The 25,882-nt window shown below is 37.0% G+C and overlaps 1 protein-coding gene across 1 annotated transcript; it reads left to right on the top strand.

The window, feature by feature from the left end:
• On the top strand, nt 1–25,882 carry TOP2A (DNA topoisomerase II alpha). Its single transcript, XM_029213308.1, has 35 exons — nt 1–139; nt 1,010–1,165; nt 1,382–1,472; nt 1,886–1,949; nt 3,455–3,600; nt 3,794–3,891; nt 4,145–4,357; nt 4,702–4,875; nt 5,064–5,165; nt 5,280–5,417; nt 6,792–6,930; nt 7,950–8,107; nt 8,408–8,533; nt 9,180–9,290; nt 9,435–9,540; nt 9,632–9,741; nt 9,995–10,087; nt 10,497–10,611; nt 10,702–10,823; nt 12,028–12,176; nt 13,921–14,152; nt 14,338–14,472; nt 14,597–14,797; nt 14,976–15,171; nt 17,087–17,178; nt 17,282–17,446; nt 17,571–17,654; nt 18,540–18,722; nt 19,036–19,126; nt 22,245–22,397; nt 22,617–22,740; nt 22,861–22,904; nt 23,324–23,464; nt 23,906–24,105; nt 24,780–25,882. The coding sequence occupies exons 1-35, from the start codon at nt 119–121 to the stop codon at nt 24,906–24,908; spliced, it is 4,602 nt and encodes a 1,533-aa protein (XP_029069141.1). The 5' UTR covers nt 1–118; the 3' UTR covers nt 24,909–25,882.

Below are 25,882 nucleotides of genomic sequence, written 5' to 3'. Positions count from 1 at the left end.
GGAAGCGCTCTCTTAACCGACGAACGTCTGTGGAGAAGAGGTTTGCTCCGTGATTGTCTCAATTTGCTCCGGCTTAGTCGCTTGCAGGGTTCTCGAGCCGTCCTTCACGACCGTCACCATGGAGATGTCGCCACTGCAGGTACGGCTCGCGGAAGGGTCGCGTCGCGGGGCCTCAACGCGGTCCGGCATCCCTTCGGCTGCCTGTGAGAGAGGGAGGCGCCTGGGCTGTGGTCCGGCAGAGGCTGACTGGGAGCCGGTGTTCCGCGTCGATCCGGGTCCCCTGGGCTCGGCGTGATCGCGAATAGGCTGAAACCCCTTTCTCGTGCTAATAGTGAAGTATTATCGGCTAACCTGGCTTCTAGGGTGTGCAGTTGTGTTTTTACTGTGCCTAGGAATTCACTTAGTCCTGGAGTAGATCGGTGGGATCATGGTCCGCGTGGGGCTTTAAGCGGCACAGACGGATGCTCTCCTCTTCTACCTGGGGCTGAAAATGGGATTGAACGCCCCTGACCTTGGAAGGTGCAGAGCAAGGCACAGGGTTCCCACCGTGCTGCCGGCAGCCCCGAGGTGCTCAAAATACATCCCTCCAGTGTTCAAAACGTTAACGTGCCCAAAGGATGGGACCCATAGCCTCGCAAACTGCTGCTGCTGCTGCTGAACTAGAATCTATTATTTGCCTGGGACCTAGTAGGCACTCAGTAAATATGTGTGGAGTAGGTGAAAGAAGGGGGTGTATGCTGTTGATGGCGTCTAACACGTAAAAATATTTCCATGTCAGACACACTTGGCAAAATAATATGTCAATTTAAACGGACGCCTGGGAACCTGGCTGCAGTAACTTAAACTGCCATGTTTGTACAAAACGATGTCAGCTCCACTGATAACTACTAAAAGGCTGTGATTTGTTTTAGTGTGTGTAAGCAGATCGCTATGATAGGTGTTTTGTTTATGGTTTCTGATAAACCCGTGACTCAAAATACCTCCTCTTCAATTTTTAAAAAATTGTCAGCCTGTAAGTGACAATATGCAAGTCAACAAAACAAAGAAAAATGAAGATGCTAAGAAAAGACTGTCTATTGAAAGAATCTACCAAAAGAAAACACAACTGGAACATATTCTGCTCCGCCCAGACACCTACATTGGCTCTGTGGAATCAGTGACCCAGGTAAAACCAAGCTAATTAAATGCAGTTACTAAGTAGTTAAAATGTGTACTTTTCCAGGTTAATTTTCTGTACTTCATTTACTTGGAGTGTCACTGGAACTGACCTAATCTATCATGTATATTATCCTACTAATCCAGAAGACTTTACAGTAATCATGATGGTAAAATAGAATAAATATATGGTCAAAGTAACCATATTTCTTTGCCTTATTTCCAGCAAATGTGGGTTTACGATGAAGATATTGGCATTAACTGTAGGGAAGTCACTTTTGTTCCTGGTTTGTACAAAATCTTTGATGAGATTCTAGGTGAGTGTATTCTTTTTTTTTTTAAACATCTTTATTAGAATATAATTGCTTAACAAGGTTGTGTTAGTTTCTGCTGTATAACAAAGTGAATCAGCTATATGCAGGCGAGTATATTCTTTAATACAAAGGTCCACTGGTCAGATCCTTTCTAAGAAGTTTCATTCCCAGCAAACCCTCTGTAGCCAGAAATCCTATCTTTTCAAACAACAGTTGGCAAAGGTGAGGCAGTCTCCTGGAATCTAGGAAGTTGACTTCTTTCCTAGAAACAGGCCTATGAATAAAACTTGCTAAGTGAACCTCATTAATGTTATTCCTGTGCTGCTTGCGATTTTTTTCTTTTTGTGTCTTAGAGTTAAAGGATGTTTTTTAAAATACTTTAATTTTTTACCAATGTGTATTTTATCTTCTTTCAGTCAATGCTGCAGACAACAAACAAAGGGACCCAAAAATGTCTTGTATTAGAGTCACAGTTGACCCGTAAGTCTCTTGCTTAGTCTTTTGTTTTTTATAGCTCATTGTTACTGTTAGCTGCATTTACTTTGATTTATAGTAAAGTTGGCTTTTTTTAATTTTTTTATTTATTTTTCTTTTTTTTTTAGGAGTTTATTAATTAATTAATTAATTTTTGCTGTGTTGGGTCTTCGTTTCTGTGCGAGGGCTTTCTCTAGTTGTGGCAAGCGGGGGCCACTCTTCATCGCGGTGCGCGGGCCTCTCACTGTCGCGGCCTCTCTTGTTGCGGAGCACAGGCTCCAGACACGCAGGCTCAGTAGCTGTGGCCCACGGGCCTAGTTGCTCTGCGGCATGTGGGATCTTCCCAGACCAGGGCTCGAACCCGTGTCCCCTGCATTAGCAGGCAGATTCTCAACCACTGCGCCACCAGGAAAGCCCCCTGGCTTTTTTTGAAATGGGAGTTTGCAAAAGTGCAGAAAGGTAGAAGGCTAAAATGAACAATCTATGATACCTACAATCGAGATCCAACAGTTATCAACACTTTGCCATATTTGCTCCATCTATATTTTTTCTGAATCATTTCAAAATAAATTACAGACATTATGACACTTCATCCCTAAATATTTTAGTAAGCATCTCCACTAACTGCTCTAAGTATTCTGGAGTCTATAGCTGCAACTTTTTCTCATGATGCTATTCAAATAGTAAACCAGCAGGTGGTGATAGAGAATAATTTGATCTAACATTTCTGCTTATAAATGTCCCCCTTTGTGGGTAGTCAGGGTGTTGCTTCCCCTTGTTATTAGCCTGATGAGTTATAACATAAACTATACTTTAGACTCTTTTTGGGAAACGTGTTAATGATGTACTCAAATGCTCCTAAGGACTTGATATCATAGTCTTTTAAAAGTGTTAAGCTAGATTTAGTTAGTCTTTTTTGTAGATAATACTCAGTACTATTTGTAATAAGAACCATAGTTTGTTTCCGGTTATAACTAAAATATATTATCTTCTGAGAATTAAAATAACTAAGAGATAAGTAAGTCCAAATAAATTTTTAGCATTTTATTAGCGAGCAGGGAAGTTTACAATTAATCATGTCCTTTCATATTTGTTTTGCAATGTACTTTGTTGGGTGGGAAAGCTAAGGGTGCTGGGACAGTACAGATGATCCCCTTAAAAGTGATATAATAATATTGTTTCCAAATTTTGTCCTTTTCTTTCCATTGGGCATAAATCATTTCCCTTTGTTTATCCTAACATTTTAAAATTTCCTATTTTTTCAATATTATCAGTGTCTGCTCAGGTGTTGGAAAAGGATTGATTTTTTTTTTTTCTCTGGGCTCCTATTTCAGGAGTGTTAGGAACTAAGCATGCCGACGTTCAAAAGGTATATATGAAAAAGCGTCATAAAGAAATTGAGACTTGTGAACTCATGTATTTTAGAGATAATAATATTTAAATATTAAAAAATATTAAGCACTAATTTAATATCTGTTTTATAAAAAAATTTTTCACTCTTCTTTTCTTAGGGAGAATAATTTAATTAGTATATGGAATAATGGAAAAGGTATTCCTGTTGTTGAACACAAAGTTGAGAAGATGTATGTCCCAGCTCTCATCTTTGGACAGCTCCTAACTTCTAGTAACTATGATGATGAAGAAAAGAAAGTAACGGGTAGAGTATTGAGGAAAATAAAAAACATATTTGTTGCTGAAAAAAAATACATCTTTTAAATGACTGTCTGTGGCATAAAGGTTAAAAGCATGGAAATAAATCTCTGTAATTGAATAACATTGCCAGTGATTAAGAAATAAAGCTGTTAATGAGATAAGAACAATTAAATAGTGTTTTACATTTATTTGCCCAGGTGGTCGAAATGGCTATGGAGCCAAATTGTGTAACATATTCAGTACCAAATTTACTGTGGAAACAGCCAGTAGAGAATACAAGAAAATGTTCAAACAGGCAAGTAAATAGGTATCTTGTGCCTTGATTATAAATTGTACTATAGCAATTTATATTGGTATTAATGGTTTAACATAATTATAAGCTATTACATCATGGGAAATTATTCATAAACATATATTGGGGGGTGGGGGGATTTTTGGTTTTTGTTTGTTTGGGAGGGTTTTTTAGGACTTGTAAATTTGTGTTATTTAGCTCTAGTTTGTGAGATTACTTGAATTTTTTCTCTCTCCTCTATTCTTTATTTCCATAGACATGGAGGGATAACATGGGGAGAGCTGGTGAGATGGAACTCAAGCCCTTTAGTGGAGAAGATTATACATGTATTACCTTCCACCCTGATTTGTCTAAGTTTAAAATGCAAAGCCTAGACAAAGATATTGTTGCACTGATGGTTAGAAGAGCATATGATATTGCTGGATCCACTAAAGATGTCAAGGTCTTTCTCAATGGAAATAAGCTTCCAGTAAGTACTTTCCTGGGTGTGGGCAATGAGGGACTATTGTGATCATTGTCAAAGGCAATGCTGATTTTTTTTTTCCATCCCATATATTTTTCTTAACCACTTCTCAAATATGTTCCTGTAAAGAAAACATTATGCTACATTTTTTTAAATCAGTTAGCTCATTTTAAGTTCACTAAAGTCTTTCTCAAAGAATCTCCCAAATAAATCCTTTTGCGTCTTTTAATGACCATCCTCTTATGCCCATCAGTGAACACCATTTCATTAGTTTTGAAAAATCTTTACAATCTACTTTTTAATTTACTTTAAATAAATTTTTCATACTATCATTTTTAATTCCTGTTTAGATAAAAGGATTCCGTAGCTATGTAGATATGTATCTGAAGGATAAGGTAGATGAAACTGGCAATCCACTGAAAATTATCCATGAACAAGTAAACCCCAGGTGGGAAGTGTGTTTAACAATGAGTGAAAAAGGCTTTCAGCAAATCAGCTTTGTCAACAGCATTGCTACTTCCAAGGTAATTTTATTTTTGAATTATTAATCATGATTTACCTTTACATATAAGAATTATTGTTTAAATTTATAAAATGAACTTGAATATTTGGCTACCTTGGCGTAAAGGAAGCTAAATTAGATTTTTTTTAATGTTTTATTATTATAATTTTGCAGGTAATGAATTTACAGTTTGCTATTTTTCCTCATTAGGGTGGCAGACATGTTGATTATGTAGCTGATCAGATTGTGACTAAACTTGTTGATGTGGTGAAGAAAAAGAACAAGGGTGGTGTTGCAGTAAAAGCACATCAGGTATGATACTTTAACACAGTGTTCTTTTTCTAAAGTCAAGAAATAAGAGAAAGGCTATAAATAAAGCAAGGCATGAGTAAGGTTTTAGTGATTTATTATCAACTTTTACTGCAGGTAAAAAATCACATGTGGATTTTTGTGAATGCCTTAATTGAAAACCCAACCTTCGACTCCCAGACAAAAGAGAACATGACTTTACAAGTCAAGAGCTTTGGATCAACGTGCCAGTTGAGTGAAAAATTCATCAAAGCTGTGAGTACTTAGAGGAAAATAAAAAATAGAAGCACCTTCCTTTATTTTCCATTGCCCTTCTCACCCCTTTATTTCTCAGCAGAAATAAAGCTTCCTCCCAAGTCTTCTCACTCTGAAAAGGAAATAAAAAAACAACTCTTACCTCTTACCAGGTCTTACCAAGCCCTTAATTACCATCTGTACACCATCTATATCTACCCATTACATGTCACCAGTTTAGATCACTTCTGAATTTAACCCATCTAACTGCTTACCAAGCGTTGAATGCCTAAAGTTGCTCTCAGTGGACACATCCAAAACTGAATTAGTTCTCTCCGTACTAACTGATCGCCATACAAGGAACTCCCCCACCCCCAGAAAACAAAACTATTTCCTGTTTTAGTCAAAGGCCCCAACTAACCACTAGGTTGCATAAATCTAAATCCAAATTCCTTAATTTGGCCTGCAAGACCCTGCCATTTCCAACCTCATCTCAGTACCACTTTTCCTACATTATCTAAGCTTCACTTCTACTGGCTTTAAATTACTCAAAAGCAGAGTACTCTTCCCCTCCTTAGAGCTTTTTCACATTTCAGGCAGAGGATTACTCTGCCTGAAATGCTTTACACTTGGCTATTTTAAGTCTTTTTTTTTTTTTTTTAATATTTATTTATTTATTTATGCATGCTGTGCCGGGTCTTAGTTGTGGCACGTGGGATCTTCATTGCAGTATGCGGGATCTTCATTGCAGCATGCGGAATCTTTAGTTGCAGCATGCGGACTTCTTAGGTGCGGCATGCAGACTCTAGATGCAGCATGTATGCAGGATCTAGTTCCCTGACCAGGGATCGAACCCAAGGCCCCTGCATTGGGAGCACAGAGTCTTACCCAGTGGACCAAAGGGAAGTCCCCAACTACTTTAGGTCTTAAATGTCATTTCCTCAGGAAAACTTTTACTTTCTACTTCTTTCCCTAAGTTTGTTCCCATATAACACTGGACATGCATTACTATATGTAACATGCTTTTCACTTATCTGTAACACCTGTCACACTTGTAATTTCTCATTTTATTTCTGTCTTCCTCGTAGTAAACTAAACTCCTTGAGGACAAGGACCATGTCTAATTTGTTTTAACCAATAGATCTCCACATGCAGCTCAGTGCCTGGCACAATATAAGTATGTAGTCAGTAAATATTTATTGAATGAATGAACCCAAAGGAAGCAGCTCCCTCAGTAGTGGTAACCTGAGGCAGGAAGATGTGCCACCCTCTATCCAGACATTACTTTTCTACCTCTTTTCATCTTTGAATTCTTTTTATTTTTGTGTGAGCTCATTTGTACTCCAGATTTCTGACAGAACTCTTCTTCCCTAACATGAATCCTCTCATTTTCAGGCAATTGGCTGTGGTATTGTAGAAAGCATACTAAACTGGGTGAAATTTAAGGCCCAAGTCCAGTTAAACAAGAAGTGTTCAGCTGTAAAACATAACAGAATCAAAGGAATTCCCAAACTTGATGATGCCAATGATGCAGGTACACATTTAATAATGTTTCCAAACTTTAAATATTGTAGTTCAGTTATTTGTTTTATTCATTAACAGCATACTGTGGGTATTTTTCCCTTGACACTTAATACTCAATGGAATATTTGTACTTTGTTAAGAATCAACCAGTTCCCTGTTATTGAACACTTGGGTCATTTCAATTTTTAGCTGTTAAAAGTAGTGTTGAGATGATTATTTTGGGGTATAAAACAAGAATGTTTATACAGTAATCTATTACCTAATGTAGAGGAGAAAAAAGTCTTCTCAACCTTCTTAGGTCCCTGGCTATCTCTGAAAATTAAACTGACAAAGACAGATTAACAGGAAAAAAGCATGTGAATTTATTTAATATGATTTTTTGTGACACCAGAAAATTGTAAGGAAATGCAGACCCAAAGAAATGGTTAAACCTAAGTGGTTTTATGTTAGCTTTGATGAAGAATGGAAAGTTGTGGAAAGATATGATAGGATAATGATTATGAGCTAAGTATAGTAAACTTGGGGAAACTTAGCAAGGCTTTTTCATTCAGATTCTTCTTGGTGACCCTCAATCTTGGATTAGAATATTCCTTTCCACCAGGTATAAAGAGGGCATCTCCTCATGAGGGTCTTACGACATGCTTCAGGGGCGAAGTTTAACGGGGAGGTCAGGAGATCTTTCTGCTTCTACCATTTTCTCAAAATTCCCTCAGCTTGAGATATTCAGTATGCCAAGGTGCCATATCTTGGGGTAGCATGTCTTAAACCTCATCACCAACAAATATATTAAATGTAATATGATTAAATGAATGTTTAGCAACAGTATAATTGTCATGAGAAATTAGTCTAAGAAACTTAAGACTTTATTAACTTACAAACTTAAGCTAAACTATGTATCTAATTACTTAGCTCCATTTGACTCCTCAGCCAACTTGTTATGAATTGTAAATTATTTGTGTTTTATCACATGTCTGAGTTAGTATATTTGAGGTTGAACTAAATGTGCTAATATTAATTTGTTTATTTTAGGAGGTCGAAACTCCACTGAGTGTACACTTATCCTGACAGAGGGAGACTCAGCTAAAACTTTGGCTGTTTCAGGCCTTGGTGTGGTTGGGAGAGACAAGTACGGGGTTTTCCCTCTTAGAGGAAAAATGCTTAATGTTCGAGAAGCTTCTCATAAACAGGTAGAATATATAAAAACTATCTTCAGAATCTAAATCTAATTTTATAATGCAGGACTTCATGCTTGTATTTCATTCCTTTATTGGGCATTTTGAAATACATCTTGGATATTTTTTTGTTATTTTAGGAAATTGGGTACACTGTAGCATATCTTAACAGATCTTTCTGCTTACGGACGTATAGGCTAGTAACTCAAAATACTGGAGTTCAAGAAAACCCAAGCAACATATACTGTTGTAATTCTTTGTTCTTTTAAAGTTTATAAACAAAATAGTACTTTTTTGGCTATACATCCATTTCAGATAATGGAAAATGCTGAAATTAACAATATAATCAAGATTGTGGGTCTTCAGTACAAGAAAAACTATGAAGATGAAGATTCATTGAAGACTCTGCGTTATGGGAAGATAATGATTATGACAGATCAGGTCAGATTTGTTATCAAATATTTTAAATTTTAAATTTTATTTATTTATTTATTTATTTTTGGCTGTGTTGGGTCTTCATTGCTGTGCGCTGGCTTTCTCTAGTTGCAGCAAGCAGGGGCTACTCTTCGTTGCAGTGCACAGGCTTCTCATTGCGTTGGCTTCTTTTGTTGCGGAACACGGGCTCTAGGCATGCGGGCTTCAGTAGTTGTGGCACACGGGCTCAGTAGTTGTGGTGCACGGGCTTAGTTGCTCCGCGGTACGTGGGATCTTCCAGGACCAGGGTTCGAACCCGTGTCCCCTGCATTGGCAGGCGGATTCTTAACCACTGTACCACCAGGGAAGCCCGATAGCAAATATTTTAGATTGTTAACCTAAATTAAACACATCTTATTGTTGCATTGCTTTTCTGCCATGAAAGGAAATTACTTAACTGGAGCTTTGTTCATTATTTTTAATCCACATCTAATTAGATATATTATGTTTGTATTTTATGTATATTACATATATAAGTTAAGTGAGTCTGAATTTGAATAGCCTTTTTTTTAATCCCCATAGAAAAAATTTTGAGAAATTACCAGTAAGTCGATCATAATCTTTTTAGTTTCTAAACAATTCTTTTGTGTTTTGGCTTTCCAAATATTTCTAGGACCAAGACGGTTCCCATATCAAAGGCTTGCTGATTAATTTCATCCATCATAACTGGCCCTCTCTTCTGCACCATCGTTTTCTGGAGGAATTTATCACTCCCATTGTAAAGGTATACTAATTTCTAAGATACCATAATGGATATTTTAAGGCCCTTCTCCTCAACCCTGGATACACATATAACCCCAGTGATGTATGATGGTATGCAGGGGACCCAGAAGTGTGGAAAGCCACAGCAATGTGTTTTTTACCTCAGGTGTCCAAAAACAAGCAAGAAGTGGCATTCTATAGCCTTCCTGAGTTTGAAGAATGGAAGAGTTCTACACCAAATCATAAAAAATGGAAAGTCAAGTATTACAAAGGTTTGAAATGAAACTCACATAGAACTTCTCATTTTGTTATATACCATTGTACAATATTATATGGAGTAACTTGGTGTTCTTGGTTTTGTAGGTTTGGGCACCAGCACATCAAAAGAAGCTAAAGAGTACTTTGCAGATATGAAAAGACATCGTATCCAATTCAAATATTCAGGTCCTGAAGATGATGCTGCAATCAGCCTGGTGAGTTTGAGTGTATTTCATACATACCTTCTAGTTTTAGAAGTCAATGCTTCAACTATTCAATTGAAACATTTAAATTTTCATATAATAAAATGTTTTATAAAATAGATTGTTTTTAGTAAGCATATCCCAAAGAAAGGAGCCAGATATTTTGGAAACTGAGTTTTTGTTGTTTATTTGTTAACTTTTTATAGAAGAAATATTTTGGAACCTATTCGTGCCAGTGACATCTTTTTCATCTTCTAATTTGTAGGCCTTTAGCAAAAAACAGATAGATGATCGAAAGGAATGGTTAACTCATTTCATGGAAGATAGAAGGCAACGAAAGTTACTTGGCCTTCCTGAGGTAAAAAAAAAGTTAAATATATCTCACAAAATGTACTATTTATTACCTTTAGAATTGACATTATAGCAAATTAAAGTTACTGAATAATAAGTACCTCAGTTAAAAAGTTAATGGATAACTATTTATAAATATCCTTATTCTTATTTAGACTGCTGCATAAATGTATTGGACCTGAAAGAAACTACAGAGTCAATGCACTTTTTTCCTGATTGTGCAGCAATTAAATTCATTTTGTCTTTAAAACCTATAAAATACTTCATAATTCTTTGCTTTTGCGGGAGTTAACAATTATCATAGAAGTGATAATGCTAACATGTGTCTTTGTTTTATTTTTGTATTAAGCATTGTTAAGACCAGTGATATTTTTTATTTTAAACTAGATCATGTAATATTCTCTTTGGTTCCTCAGGATTACTTATATGGGCAAACTACCACATATCTGACATATAATGACTTCATAAATAAGGAACTTATCCTGTTCTCAAATTCTGATAATGAGAGGTCTATCCCATCTATGGTGGATGGTGAGTTCTATTTTTATCATAAGATGGGAATCAATGCCCCGAAATGGTTAATTTGAGGATATTAATATTTGTACTTCTTTCATTTTAAAGGTTTGAAGCCAGGTCAGAGAAAGGTTTTGTTTACATGTTTCAAACGGAATGACAAGCGAGAGGTGAAGGTTGCCCAGTTAGCTGGGTCAGTAGCTGAGATGTCCTCTTATCATCATGGTGAGGTAAACACATAATCTATAATGTTTCCAGAAAGCATTATAGCAGAAATACCTGCAAAGTCATTCTCCAAACAGTTGATGAAAGTATAAGCTATACATCCATAGTAGAGAACAATGTGGTGAAATATATCAAACTATAAAATTGCTTATTTTTTGACCTAACAAATCTGTTTATAAAAATAATGTTCCTGTAAGGATACTATAATAGATCAAAAGATATGCAAGGATCTGTGCTCAAAGAGATTTAGTGATGTTTGCTATAACTTTGTTATGCCAAAATTTAGACATGGAAAGTGTCCATCAATTGGAAAATTATTATAAATTATGACACATCTATGAATGGAATCAGTGATATAACTTAAGTAAATCTATATGTACTAACATTGAAGAATGTCCATGTTCTATTGTCAGGTGAGGGAAAAGAAAAAAGAGGCAGAATAATACTTGAAGGATATACTCCAAATTGTTAACTTTGGTTATCGCTGGGAATTGGAAAGGGCAACTTTCCAATTTTTCATATATGTCTAAATTGTTTGACTTTATATCAATACAAACATACACCTGTTCATTTTTTATTTTGTAATTGAAATTGCTTTTTTTGCATTTATTATGTAAAACAGTTTTAAAGAATTAGATTGCCTATAAGTTTCTAGAACTTTAAAGGTAATGATTGTCTTGCTTGTTGCTTCAGTCAAAATATAGCAGGTACTCAAAAAGTGTTCACATAATAAACATTTGTTGAATGCTTAGTATGTACCAAGTATACAAAGATAAATCATACATGTTCTCTACCTTTAAGTTATAATCACAGTTTAACCAGAGGATTATATCACACACACACACACACACACACACACACACACACACACCCGTATAGAATAGTGATACATGCTAGAATAGAAATGAGCAAAGTGTTTCACACAAAGGAGGAAATATTTCATTCTGCTGAGGGTGAATAGAGGAGCTATACCTTCAAGGTTGAGTAGGACTTGATAGAAATTACTGGAAGGCAAGATCCCTGAACTTGGAGCCAGAATTCTTAGGTTTAGGGTACTACTCCTGCCATGTATTTATCTGGGAAAAGCCAATAAATATCTACACTTCATAAAACCTTACAGGATTATAGTGAAACACACTCATGATAACAAACACGTTATTATCGAGAGACTACAGATTAGATTAATGAATCTTTTCCCCCCACCCACAGATGTCACTAATGATGACCATTATCAATTTGGCTCAGAACTTTGTGGGTAGCAATAATCTGAACCTCTTGCAGCCCATTGGTCAGTTTGGTACCAGGCTGCATGGTGGCAAGGATTCTGCTAGTCCTCGATACATCTTCACAATGCTCAGGTGGGTATGCTTCCGATTTTTTTGTGAATTGCCATTTCCAGTCTTGAAGTATTGTGGGATTTAGTTGACCAAAAATAGAAAAATCCAGTTAATCGGAAAATAGATTTTTGATGCAGATGCTTGGATTATTAATTGCTTGAAACTAGCTCTTTAAAGTTTAACTACGCTACCCTTTGCAAAGAGTAGAAAGTCAAAATTCTATTTCAGTTTGATAGCTTAGCCTTTGTATCCCTTAGAAGTATCGTTTCCTTGCCAAACTATAAATGTTTTTACTCCCATTTCTTTTATTTTATTCTCTTTCTCCATATAGAGCTGTGGTTCTCAACCAGGGTAGATTTTACCCTTCAGGGGACATGTGGCAATGTCTGGAGACATTTTTGATTGTCATGACTAGGGAGCTATGCCACTGAGGCCAGGGATATTGCTAAACACTCTGTAATGCACAGGGCGGCACCCCCACGGCAAAGAACAAAGATGGCAGTAGTGCCAAGGTTGGGAAACCCTGTAGAGTTTGAGCCGGAGTAAAGAAGAACTTGATTCTTCTTAAATACCACAAGTTGAAATTTTACTTCCTTTACAAGTCTATGGAAAGTACATTATGAGTGGTCAGTTTTCACCTGTCATCTTATTCAACTTTTCAACAGCATAGGGTACGGTAATCACTCCATCCTTGAAAGTCTTCTTTCATTATTTGTCCTCCAAGACACCAGACTGTTGGTTCTCCTCCCTATTAGTCTTCACTGGGTCATTCTCATCTTCCCAACCTCCAAATACTGGCCTGCCCTAGGGCTCCTTCATCAGACCTCTTTCCACTAACTATACTGCCTTCCCATCCATGGATGGTACCTCATACATCCAGTCTCATAGCTCCAGCCCTACCCTCTAAATTTCATGTCCCCTCTCAACATTTACCACCTGGATGTCTAATAAGTATCTCAAACGTTAAATTCAAAACCATATCCTTAGTCCCCTTCTCAGTAAATGGAAAGCCATCCTTCTAATTCTCAGGCTCAAAATTTGGAGTTACCTTTGACTCCTTTTCTCCACACTTGCATCCCTGTGGGCTCCACATTGGAAAAATACTAAGCCACCCCATTCATTATATTCATACAGACTATTATAGTCTACCATTCTTCTTTCTTTTGACAGCCAATTGATTTTTTAAAATAGGTTACTCTGGTTCAGAACCTTCCAACTTCTTCATTCAGAGAAAAACTAAAGCCCTATTTTAGCAAACCAGACCCTATATGATATGTGCTCCCACTCCCCATGTCTTTTGATTCCATCTCCTACTATCTCTGCTTCAAACACACCTGGCCTCTTTGCCTATAGTCAAACATGCCTTCAGGGCCTCTGACTTACTGGTCCCTCTGCTTGCAGTACTCTTTCTCTCAGTTTCTTCTCTGCTCAAATGTTATCCTATCAGAAAGTGCTTACCATTCCTTAGCATCCCCTCAATCAATCTTAGCTACTTTATTTTTCTATTTAGCATTTACCGTACCGCCTGACAAAATGCCTGTACTAGAATATCTCCCTGTACTGAGCTCCTTAAAGACTGAGGCTTTGTATCTGCAGTGCCTGGCATGTAGAAAGTACTCAATAAATAATATTGGTAAATGAATATTAGTCAGCAAGTAAAGCCAAAGTAATTTTCATGTATATATCTGAGATAACATATGTTCTTTCCGTGAAAGTTCTGTCAAAGCCAATATTTTTCTAAAATAACATTCTTTGTTTTCTTTAGCCCTTTGGCTCGGTTGTTATTTCCACCAAAAGATGATCACACGTTAAAGTTTTTATATGATGACAACCAACGTGTTGAGCCTGAATGGTACATTCCTATTATACCCATGGTGCTGATAAATGGCGCTGAAGGAATTGGTACTGGGTGGTCCTGCAAAATCCCCAACTTTGATGTTCGTGAAGTTGTGAATAACATCAGACGTTTGATGGATGGAGAAGAACCTTTGCCAATGGTAACTATTCTGTGGTACTAGGAACCTTATTAGTTTTCCTCTGGTTTCAGTTCAGCAGTTGATATGGTCAAAGACACAAATAGAAAATTTATTTCATGCTTAATGTTAGATTTATTGTTTAATGCTGTTGGGATTTGTTTTAGTATCACATTTAGAAAATATTCTTTTTTAAAATACTAATTTAGCTTCCAAGTTACAAGAACTTCAAGGGTACTATTGAAGAGCTGGCTCCAAATCAATATGTGATTAGTGGTGAAATGTCTATTCTTAATTCTACAACCATTGAAATCTCAGAGCTTCCCATCAGAACATGGACCCAGGTAAGTAATTATGGGTTTCTTTTTTGATTTTTGTGATAGGGGAAACATTTTTTATACTGATGTTTGTTGAATATTCAGGAGCCTATGTTTGAGAAACTTACAAAAGGATTCTTTCTTTCTTTAGACATATAAAGAACAGGTTCTAGAACCCATGTTGAATGGCACTGAGAAGACACCCCCTCTGATAACAGATTACAGGGAATACCACACAGACACCACTGTGAAGTTTGTTGTGAAGATGACTGAAGAAAAACTGGCAGAGGCAGAGAGAGTTGGACTACACAAAGTCTTCAAACTCCAAACTAGTCTCACATGCAACTCTATGGTATGTCTTGTTTCATGAGAAATATGTATGTTTCCGTTTATATTAAAGATTAATATCAATTTTAAAAGGATATCTTAGGCTACTTTTACAGTTTCAAAGGATAAAGTCATTTCTCTAAAACGATTAAAGTTTAGCCAATTTATCTGTTGTTGACTCCAATCTTGTTTTTCTTTTCTAGGTGCTTTTTGACCACGTAGGCTGTTTAAAGAAATACGACACAGTGTTGGATATTCTAAGAGACTTCTTTGAACTCAGGCTTAAATATTATGGATTAAGAAAAGAATGGCTTCTAGGAATGCTTGGCGCTGAATCTGCTAAACTGAATAATCAGGCTCGCTTTATCTTAGAGAAAATAGATGGCAAAATAATCATTGGTATGTTTTTGGAACAATAACTTCCTGTACTAAAATTACTATCGTACCTCACTTCCTTTAAACATTTTTGGTGAGAGGGATGATGGAGAGGGCGGGCAAAATCCATTTATTTCCACTGGTTACACGTACAAGTATTTCTTTCAAATACCTAAATTAGCATTTATAGTTTAAAAGAGATAGCTTTTCCTAGATTGAGCATCGTGAGAAATCAAGATTTAGTTAACATTTAGACAGGAAGAGAACAGAGAGCTAGAAGAGGTCCCAGTGTAAACTGATTGATAAAGAGCAGAGATCAGTCTGATAGAAAAACAAAAAAAGGAAGGAGGATTTTAAATGGCTTATATTATAAGTAAATGGTATACTCAAGACTGAAAGTCATGTCTAAGGGAATTTTTTTAAGACATTCTAGAAGCAACTAAATCAGAGTTTAAGTAACCAGGAAGAAAACAGTTTTGACTAAAGCTGGAGGGTTGAAAGAAATGGCTCAGCTCTGGCCAGAGTAAACTAGAAAAGCCAGGTAACTATGGGTTGTAGTAGCAAGTCCCAAAACATGACAACACAAGTTACCAGTGATCACAGGATCATTTTCTGATGGTACATGAAAATGTTTAACTTAGTAGTTACATGTTCATTTTCATGGATATTTTAAAATACAATAATGATGGCATATCAGTCCCCTAATTTCCCAGATGATATTGCTTAAGACAAAGCTAAAATAAGTAATATTGGATATGACTCAAGGAAAAATAAAAAGTAAAGAGTATTTAGTTGACTGGAATTTAGGAAATACTAGAGACTATCCAGTCTTCTTGAGGAGTAAATATAGAGGGCCTAAAAGTGTGACCTATATCAAGTTAATTGATGAAAGGTGGTACTCAAAACCTCACTCTATTATAGCTAGTAACTCTCAGTGTCCCTCAAAGTCTAACAAATTGACTGCAGTAAACTTTGGGAGAGGGGTGCTATAGAAAAAAGGGAACAAATGCATTATAGGGGACTATAATCAAGAGAAATCAATGTCTGAATGGGTGGCACTAAAAACTTGCCCACTCGGGTGTTGAAATTAAAAGACCAGGGAGGAGACTCCCCTGGTGGCGCAGTGGTTAAGAATCCTCCTGCCGGGCTTCCCTGGTGGTGCAGTGGTTGAGAGTCCGCCTGCCGATGCAGGGGACACGGGTTCGTGCCCCGGTCCTGGTAGATCCCACATGCCACCGAGCGGCTGGGCCCGTGAGCCATGGCCGCTGAGCCTGCGCGTCCAGAGCCTGTGCTCCGCAACGGGAGAGGCTCCTCCTGCCAATGCAGGGGACATGGTTTCAAGCCCTGGTCCGGGAAGATCCCACATGCCACGGAGCAACTAAGCCCGTGTGCCACAACTACTGAGCCTGCGCTCTAGAGCTCGCAAGCCACAACTACTGAGCCTGTGTGCCACAACTACTGAAGCCCACGTGCCTAGAGCCTGTGCTCCGCAACAAGAGAAGCCACTGCAATGAGAAGCCTGCGCACCGCGACGAAGAGTAGCCCTGGCTCGCCGCAACTAGAGAAAGCCCATGAGCAGCAGTGAAGACCCAACACAGCCAAAAATAAATAATAAATAAATAAATTTTAAAAATAAATAAATAGAAGACCAGGGAATATAATTGAGGTCAATATTTATCAGAAATAAAGGTTTTGATTGTCTTGTTATTCAAGTTATGATTAAGTCACTACCTCATATATGATTCGACTGCCCCCTTGTGGTAATTTACATTTGTCAGTGGTTTAGGAGCAGACTTGACTATCCACCAGGATGTACAAATTTATGGAAGAAGACAGTTTAATCTCCAGTTTTAATCTTTTCACTTAATATGGTAAAACCTTATCCCTTTCCTAAAATATTGCTCAAAACTACTATCTCTGTTCACATTTGTTTAAACAGAAAACAAGCCTAAGAAAGAATTAATTAAAGTTCTGATTCAAAGAGGTTATGATTCGGATCCTGTGAAGGCTTGGAAAGAAGCCCAGCAAAAGGTAATTTCTTGGTTAGCATTTTCTGTATTATTAAAGGCTACGTATAGTCTAATGTCTATGTTTCACATTTCCTATTAAAGCTACATTTTAATTGCTCCTTTAGGTTCCAGATGAAGAAGAAAATGAAGAGAGTGACAATGAAAAGGAAACTGAAAAGAGTGACTCTGTAACAGATTCTGGACCAACCTTCAACTACCTTCTTGATATGCCTCTTTGGTATCTAACCAAGGAAAAGAAAGATGAACTGTGCAAACTAAGAAATGAAAAAGTGAGTTGTTGATGGATAGTACATGTTGCTTGGTTGTATTCCAATGGTGAAAGTAAATTGTGTGCTTTGGGAAAATGCTGTTTATGCACATAAATTAACTTAATTTTCTGACTGTCTTATGAAGGAGCAAGAGCTAGAAACATTAAAGAGAAAGAGTCCATCAGATTTGTGGAAAGAAGACTTGGCTGCTTTTATTGAAGAGCTGGAGGTATGTAGTTTATAATGCCTGTGTTAGAATTTTTATTAATGAAATAATGTATTCTAGCAATATACCTCTTTGTCAAGAAATTTCACAATTGGCAATAGAAAGAATATAGGAGGCATGGAGATACATTCCAAGATAACACATAAAATAACAGATTGTTAGAAACTAGTTAGAATAAAGTAAATGGTGCCAAGAAACATACTACCTAAAAGTTTTTGGACAAAGAGGGGAAAGGGCAGGAGTTGATTTTTCACCTGTTGGGACTGAGAAGATAAAGAGAATTCAAACACGGAAGAAAACCAGCCCAGTCCCTCAAGTAAACCTGAAAGGACAAAAACAGTTTCCTTCAGGGCTAGCTAATCAGTAGTTTCAGGAGATCCTCTGTTACCAAAATTGCTAATGTGGTTTGTTCTCCAGTATTATCTTAACATAAGAAAAAGTATTTCATAAATTAAGATAAAAGGCCTAACATGTAGATTTATATTATTGTACTTCAGTTTGGATGTCCAGCTTGTAATCGGTTGATTGGATAAATGTACATTACTGGAATCACGTCCTTTCTTATTTCTTAATTGAGTTTACAAAGTGTGCCTTAATGTTGGTGGTATACTTGATAGAACAGCTTATCACAAATTTATGTTAAGATGTAACAAATTGAAATCAGTTTAACCGTTGCCTTTTATTCTGTCCCTATAAAGTGGCATCGATGCTGTAATGTCTTTGTTAGCTTATAAACTTGCTTTCTTTTTTTTTTTTCTTACATCTTTATTGGAGTATAATTGGTTTGCAATGGTGTGTTAGTTTCTGCTTTATAACAAAGTGAATCAGTTATACATATGTTCCCATATCTCTTCCCTAAACTTGCTTTCTTATATCAACCTTTTGTAGGCTGTTGAAGCAAAGGAGAAACAAGATGAACAAATAGGACTTCCTGGGAAAGGTGGGAAAGCAAAGGGGAAAAAAACACAAAGGGCAGAAGTTCTGCCTTCTCCATGTGGAAAAAGAGTCATCCCCCAAGTGACCATAGAGATGAAAGCAGAGGCAGAAAAGAAAATTAAAAAAAAAATTAAGGTAATACTCTTGAAAGCATTATACATAAAAAAACACTTTAAATATTTTTCCACTTAAAATTGAACTAATCATAAAACTTCTAATACCATACTCAGGAATTTATCAACTAATCATAACTTTCCTTTCTTATGAGCCTGATATTTTTAATGTTTAAGTATCTTGAAAAAGTCATACCCATACCCTTCTTTATTCAGAGCTCTTAGCCAAAATACAAAGGAAAAAAATCACTCTTTGACAGTTATATATTTGACCTTATATTATTCCAAATAATAAACGGGCAGAACTTAACCATTTTTGTCTTGCTATCTTTTAGAATGAAAATACTGAAGGAAGCCCTCGAGAGGATGGGATGGAAATAGAAGGCCTAAAACAGAGATTAGAAAAGAAACAGAAAAGAGAACCAGGTATTAAAACATTTTAAGGAAAATTAGTTGAGACTAAATTATGTTTGTTACCTAGTACGTTCCATATAGACGTTCAAAAGTTCTTACTGAGGTACATGAAGAAGGGCTATATCTGAAGTATACTTGAACTTCCCTAACATTGTCCTTGGGATTTGATTTATTTTAGAAGAGATCATTTTGTAATGAAATACTTTGTTGGGATCTAAAGAAAGTGTTCAGTTTATTAGATTTCACTTTCTAGCCAGTTATGAGGTTTTAATATATGTAATATATTCATATGTAAAGCTTCTTGAGGACAGTCACCATATCTTAGTCATGTTGTTTTATCCCTAGAGTTCAACACCATGCCTGGGATATACTTAACACTCACTTAGTAAATTAAATAGAAGTAAAAATTCTGTTAACCATTTGATTATGCCTTTACTGAATATCTACTTTTTTCTAACTTCTTCATTGAGATATTCACATACCAAATTCACTCATTTAAAGTGTACCATTCAGTGGTTTTAGTATACTCAGTTTTAGAACAGTTTCTTGTCCTGGAAAGAAACACTGTACCCAATTACTGGTCACCCCCCATTTTCTCCCAACTCCCCCTCCCTCTAGGCAACCACCAATTTACTTTCTGTGTCTAGATTGCCTATTCTGGACATTTCATTTGAATGGAATCATATAATACGTTCTTCTGTGGCTGGCTTCTTCACTTAGCATGTTTTCAAGGATCATTCATGTAGTAACATGTATCAATACTTCATTCTATTTTGTTGCCAAATAGTTTTTCATTGTATGAATATACCACATTATATTTATTTGTTCACCAGCTGCTAGATATTTGAATTGTTTCCACTTTGGGGCTTTTATATTTCTTTGGCGAAATGTCTATTCACAGATCCTTTGCCCATTTTTTAATTGGGTTATTTATCTTTTTATTGTTGAGTTAGTTGTAAGAGTTCTTTATATTCCAGATGCCAGACCTTTATCAGATATATGATTCTCAAATATTTTCTGCCAGCCTGTGGATTATCTTTTCATTTTCTTGATGGTGTCCTTTGAAGCACAAGTTTTTAATTTTGATGAAGTCTAATTTATCTTTTTTTTTTCTTTTGTTGCTCATGTTTTTGGTGTCATATCTAATCTTTTGCCAAATCCAAGGTGATTAAGATTTACCCCTAGGGTATTCCCTGGCAGTCTAGTGGTTAGGACTCCATGCTTTCATTGCTATGGGCCCGAGTTCAGTTCCTAGTTGGGGAACTAAGATCCCACAAGCTGTGCGGCATGGCGAAAAAGAAGAAAAGAAAAGATTTACCCCTTATTTTCTTCTAAGAGTTTTTAGTTTTAGCTCTTACATTTAGGTAATTTTGAATTAAGTTGTATATGGCATAAGGAAGGGGTCAACTTCATTCTTTTGCATGTGGATATCCAGTTGACCCAGTACCATATATTGAAAAACCTTCTTCCCTGTTGAATTGTTTTCACCATTGCCAAAAATCTATTGACCATAAATATTAAGGTTTATTTATGGATTCTTAACTATTCCATTGATTGATGTATATGTCTATCCTTGAGTATCTACTTTTGATAGATAACGTTCAGTTCTGTGGGGAATACAAAGATGAATAAAACAAATGGAAACATCTTAGTATTAAAAAGAAGTAATAAAAGTATGTTGTGTGTGCTGTGTTGTGGAAAATTATATATTGGCCTTATAATACAGCACATATTTAACTTTAAACCTACCTAGCAATCGATTAGCATATAAAAGCACTGAATCAGATAAGTATTTTGAACGTTCATGTTTCCCATCACTATCTCAAATCTTGTGAGGACACAAGAAGTGGGGAAGCATGGCACTTACCCTCAAGAGGTTTATCAGGAAAGAAAGGTAAAGTAGTACATACTAGCCATTGTAGGGATTTAGAGAAAGGTGAGATCAGTATGGGTACATGTAGATTGCAGAGGCTTTGTGAAAGAGGTAAAACTTGGTTTAGAGTCTTAAAGATTGGGTAAGATTTAGGTATTCTAGACTGGGAGAAGGCAAATGGACATATAATATGCATGGGACGATGAGAAGGCCCCTTAACAGAATGGAAAATAGTAGAAAATAGTTAAACCAGATTATGGAGAGTTAGAAAACCAGGTTGTTGGAGGAGGGTGGATAAGATTAGATTCAACTAGGAGATATGAAATAGGTAGGTGTATGAAGGAAGAATATGAAGAAAGGACTAAGTCAGATCAATAAGGAGTCTGTCCTTATCTTTGGGCCTAGATGAGGGAAATAAATAGCAAAGGATTGGTATGAGAGACATTTGAGGAAAAGAATTAACAAGACTTAGTGACTTTAAACCTCCTTAACTCAGCCATTAAATGCTCCTCGAGGTTCGGGCCCAGCCATTCTGTTCCCTTTGAGCTGTTTCCCTCGCCTTGACTTCAGCAGTAACCTTCTGTTGATCTTGCATCTGTTCTTGTGCCTTTCCCATCTCCACACTACAGTCTGAGAGAACTCTAAAATGCAAATCTGGTCATATTGGTTCCCTGTTTAAAACAAAATCCTTAACAAGACCAGCCACTCTCTTGGGACTTCCCCGGTGGTCCAGTAGTTAGACTCCGCCTTCCAATGCAGGCGGCAGCGCAGGTTCGATCCCCGGTCAGTCAGGGAACTAAGGTCCCACATGCCGCGGGGTGCAGCCAAAGATTTTTAAAAAAAGACCAGCCACTCTCCCTCTGACTTCTGTTTTCCAGCCATAATGGATTTCTTTCAGTTTCCTAAGTGCACTATGTTTTCTCACAGGGCTTTGTACATGTTATTTCCTAAACTGGAATGTTTTGTCATCCAACTCCCTTCAGCTAGTTAACTTAAGCATCTCTTTCTTGGAAAACCCTCTTATTTATATACATATGCATACATACTACATGCCCTATGTAAACATATATACCATGTGGGATTAGATAACCAAACTATAAGCTCCACAGAAAGGGGGACTATGTCCTTTTCTGTTCACCATTCTATTCCCAGTACTAGCACAGAGTTCAATAAATATTTGAAGGATGGATGGATGATAGATGGAGAAAAGTGAGTCAAAGAATATGTAAACATGGTTAATTCCTATCTCCCTTCCAGGTACCAAGACAAAGAAACAAACTACATTGCCATTTAAACCAGTCAAGAAAGCCAAAAAGAGAAACCCCTGGTCTGATTCGGAATCAGATATAGGCAGTAACGAAAGTAATTTTGATGTCCCTCCCCGAGAAAAAGAGCCACGGAGAGCAGCAAGTAAGAAAGAGTGAAGATTTGAATGGGCAATCTATTTCAAGGCACATAATCCCAGAAATTGTTATATCTTAGAGCAGTAATTACATTTTTGAGAAACTAAAACATCTTTTAGAAGGTTAAACTGAAGCTTATATCTTCAGGAAATGTTATATTAATCTGTGGATTAAATATTTCTCCTATTATCCTCTTTGATTCTTTGTATATGTATATTTTTAACAGCAAAAACCAAATTCACAATGGATTTGGATTCAGATGAAGATTTCTCAGATTTTGATGAAAACACTCAAGATGAAGATTGTGTCCCATCAGATGCTAGTCCACCTGGGACCACAACCTCCCCAAAGTAAGCATCCTCTCTAAGAGGGATTTTATCATGATTGTTTTTAATAGCTGATGATATATTCTTTGTTGTTTGACACAGTTAGAATTGGTCATCAGGATTTTTTTATTATTATTATTCTAGACATACTAACAAAGAACTGAAGCCACAGAAAAGTGCCACATCAGGTATGTTAAGTAAAAATACTGAGATGTCTGCTTTACTGGAGCACTGAGGTCCACCCGGCTTCTAACCCGGCCTACATTATCCAAGTCCTGTCTTTGAAAACAAATGTGGGTTCTTGTTAGCATTACATTGATATTGTTCATTAGGTTTAGTTTTGCACGTAAATAGGTTCTACATTTAAACTAAATGTACTAAAGGTAATCATTTGCTTGCCAGGTACTATGCTAGGTGCTAGAGATACAAAAACTTACTGTTCGCTCATGAAGAACTCGGTAATTAGAACAGAGTTATAAAAGTGTGTTTGAAATATTCCAGGAAAGTCACAGACTTTGTGTTTAAATAGAAATTCAGAGCAGGGACAAAAGCAGTAAACAGATTTTCATGTATTGCTTATATGTATTATTTTCCGTTCCATCTGAAGTAACGGACCTTCACGCGGATGATGCCAAGGGTAATGCACCACCTCCTCCAAGCGCTCCTGCTGCTGATTTCCCAGCTGTAACTAAAACCATAAACCCTGTTCCTAAAAAGAATGTGACCGTGAAGAAGACGGCAGCAAAAAGTGAGCCTCAGTCTTTGAGATGGGTTAATATTGGGATTAAGTACTGGCTGCCACAAGTCAGCTTCAACTTTTATTCCCCACATTTACTACAGATATTGAAATCAAGCCTTTACCAAATGAAAACAAATCTTTAGATCTTCATAATCAAAACTGCTAGTCAAAAGGTTTAAAAATAGCATGTTTCTCAAAATGCCAGGTGTTAGTTAGCTCATTTCTATGACAGGGATGGGAGTTAGAAACAGTTGCAAATGTTTAACATGAAGCATATACCTACAAAAAATCATATGCTTAAGAATACTTTGATTCTCTCATGCCTTTCATCTCTGTTAGGTTGTCTTTTCCTATGTTAAATATAAGCAGTCAGCAGGTTGCTAAAGAAGGTTCACTGTGGGAACAATTCAGCTAAGAGTGTCCCTGACAAATTCCTGTGTTCACTTGCAGGTCAGTCTTCCACCTCTACTACAGGGGCCAAAAAAAGGGCTGCACCAAAAGGAACCAAAAAGGATCCAGACTTGGATTCTGATGTCTCTAAAAAGCCTAATCCCCCCAAGACCAAGAGTCACCGCAAAAGGAAGCCGTCCACTTCTGATGATTCCGACTCTAATTTTGAGAAAATGATTTCTAAAGCAGTTACAAGCAAGGTATTTATCCTAGTCAGTCCTTTTGCTGTAGGTATTTTGAAGCACATAACCAAGCTTTGCTCCTAATAATTTGGCACATTTTTAAGGAAATAAATTTAAATCCCATAGTCCGTTAGCCTTTTACTCTGTGTAGTTTAGTTGTAAAAAAGTTAAATACGCCACTAATTAGTCAATGAGAGAGTTGCCTTCGGTCTATTTCTTTCCTTCTTTCTATTTTTTTTTAATTAATTTATTTATTTTTGGCCGCGTTGGGTCTTCATTGCTGCACGTGGGCTTTCTCTAGTTGCCGCGAGCAGGGTCTACTCTTCGTTGTAGTACGCGGGCTTCTCACTGTGGTTCTCTTTCGGAGCACGGGCTCTAGGCACGCAGGCTTCAGTAATTGTGGCACGCGGGCTCAGTAGTCGTGGCTTGCGGGCTCTAGAGCGTAGGCTCAGTAGTTGCGGTGCACAGGCTTTGTTGCCCTGAGGCATGTGGGATCTTCCCGGACCAGGGCTCGAACCTGTGTCCCCTGCATTGGCAGGCGGATTCCCTGTGCCACCAGGGAAGTCCCAATTTCTCACTACTCATTAGAAGGTGGAAAACTCCTTGAGTTGTAGTCTGTTGATATATTTTTTGCATCGAAGTTCTGCTGTCAGGTTGACATTGTACAAACTACTTGGGCTTTTCTCTTTTAGAAACCCAAGGAGGACAGCGATGACTTCCATCTGGACTTAGACTCAGCTGTGGCTTCTCGGGCAAAATCGGGACGGACAAAGAAACCTATAAAGTACCTCGAAGAATCAGATGAAGATGATCTGTTTTAAAATGTGAGGTGATTATTTTAAGTAATTGTCTTATTGAGCTCAAGACTGGTTTTAAATTTGTGAATCTCAGTTTCTTCCCCTCTGAATTTAGTTTGGGGAAGGTAGTTTTAATTCAGAACCATCAAAGTGAAGTAGAGCCCAAGTGTCCCTTATCTTTATATAACACTGTCTAAGTAGTGACCATCTCGTGGGATTGTTTTTTTCTCTGCTTTGTATATGTATTGAGTCTGTTTTCTTTTGCCTTTTAAGTCTGATTTTAGGTTCTTCTGGGCTCTGGAGGCAGTTGTGTGGTCACTTCAGCATAATGTAGCTTGACCACTCATTAAGCTAAAATTGGAGCACTTTCACATAAAAGTTTCTACTCTGCCTACTTCCTGTAAATATGAGATACAGCGTGATGAATTTCTCTGTTTTATCTTAGTTTCACAGATAATTTTCCATCAGATAGAACTTTATGTAGTTCCAGTACCAAATACTTCTCGCTCAGCCTTTTATGTGCTGAATTTTTAAGCAGTGAAAAATTGTTCATATTCTTCATATCTTTTTGAATAAGCTGAAGAAAAACACCATGGCTGTGTCTATATAACCTCAACACAGTCAATTGGATGAAGAAAATTAGACCCTAAGTTGAGATTATCTCAACTCTTGACTTGTCCCCTCTGGCTGCCTGTGAGTCTGAATCTCCCAAGGAACAAATTTCTAGGAGGCACTAGATTGCAGAAGAGTCGGGGACAGCATTCTCTCAAAGATCTTATATGTTATATTGATGCCATACTCAGCAGCGAGCTGTTACATCCAGTTTGAGGAAATCTCCATAATTTTCAACTTGTAAACTTTTTAAGACCTTCCTGCATTCGTTATATGTGTGTGAGTTGAGTGGTGTTATCAATGTTTTTCGTAAATATTTACTATGTTTTTTCTATTTAGCTTAATTCCAACAATTTTGTGCTTCAATAAAATGTTGTAGATATTGC

The sequence above is a fragment of the Monodon monoceros genome, unplaced genomic scaffold (genome assembly GCF_005190385.1).
Source record: "Monodon monoceros isolate NGI ecotype Baffin Bay Population unplaced genomic scaffold, NGI_Narwhal_1 Super_Scaffold_9, whole genome shotgun sequence".
NCBI classification, from domain to species: domain Eukaryota; kingdom Metazoa; phylum Chordata; class Mammalia; order Artiodactyla; family Monodontidae; genus Monodon; species Monodon monoceros.
This window is presented reverse-complemented; position numbering and strand designations above follow the sequence as displayed.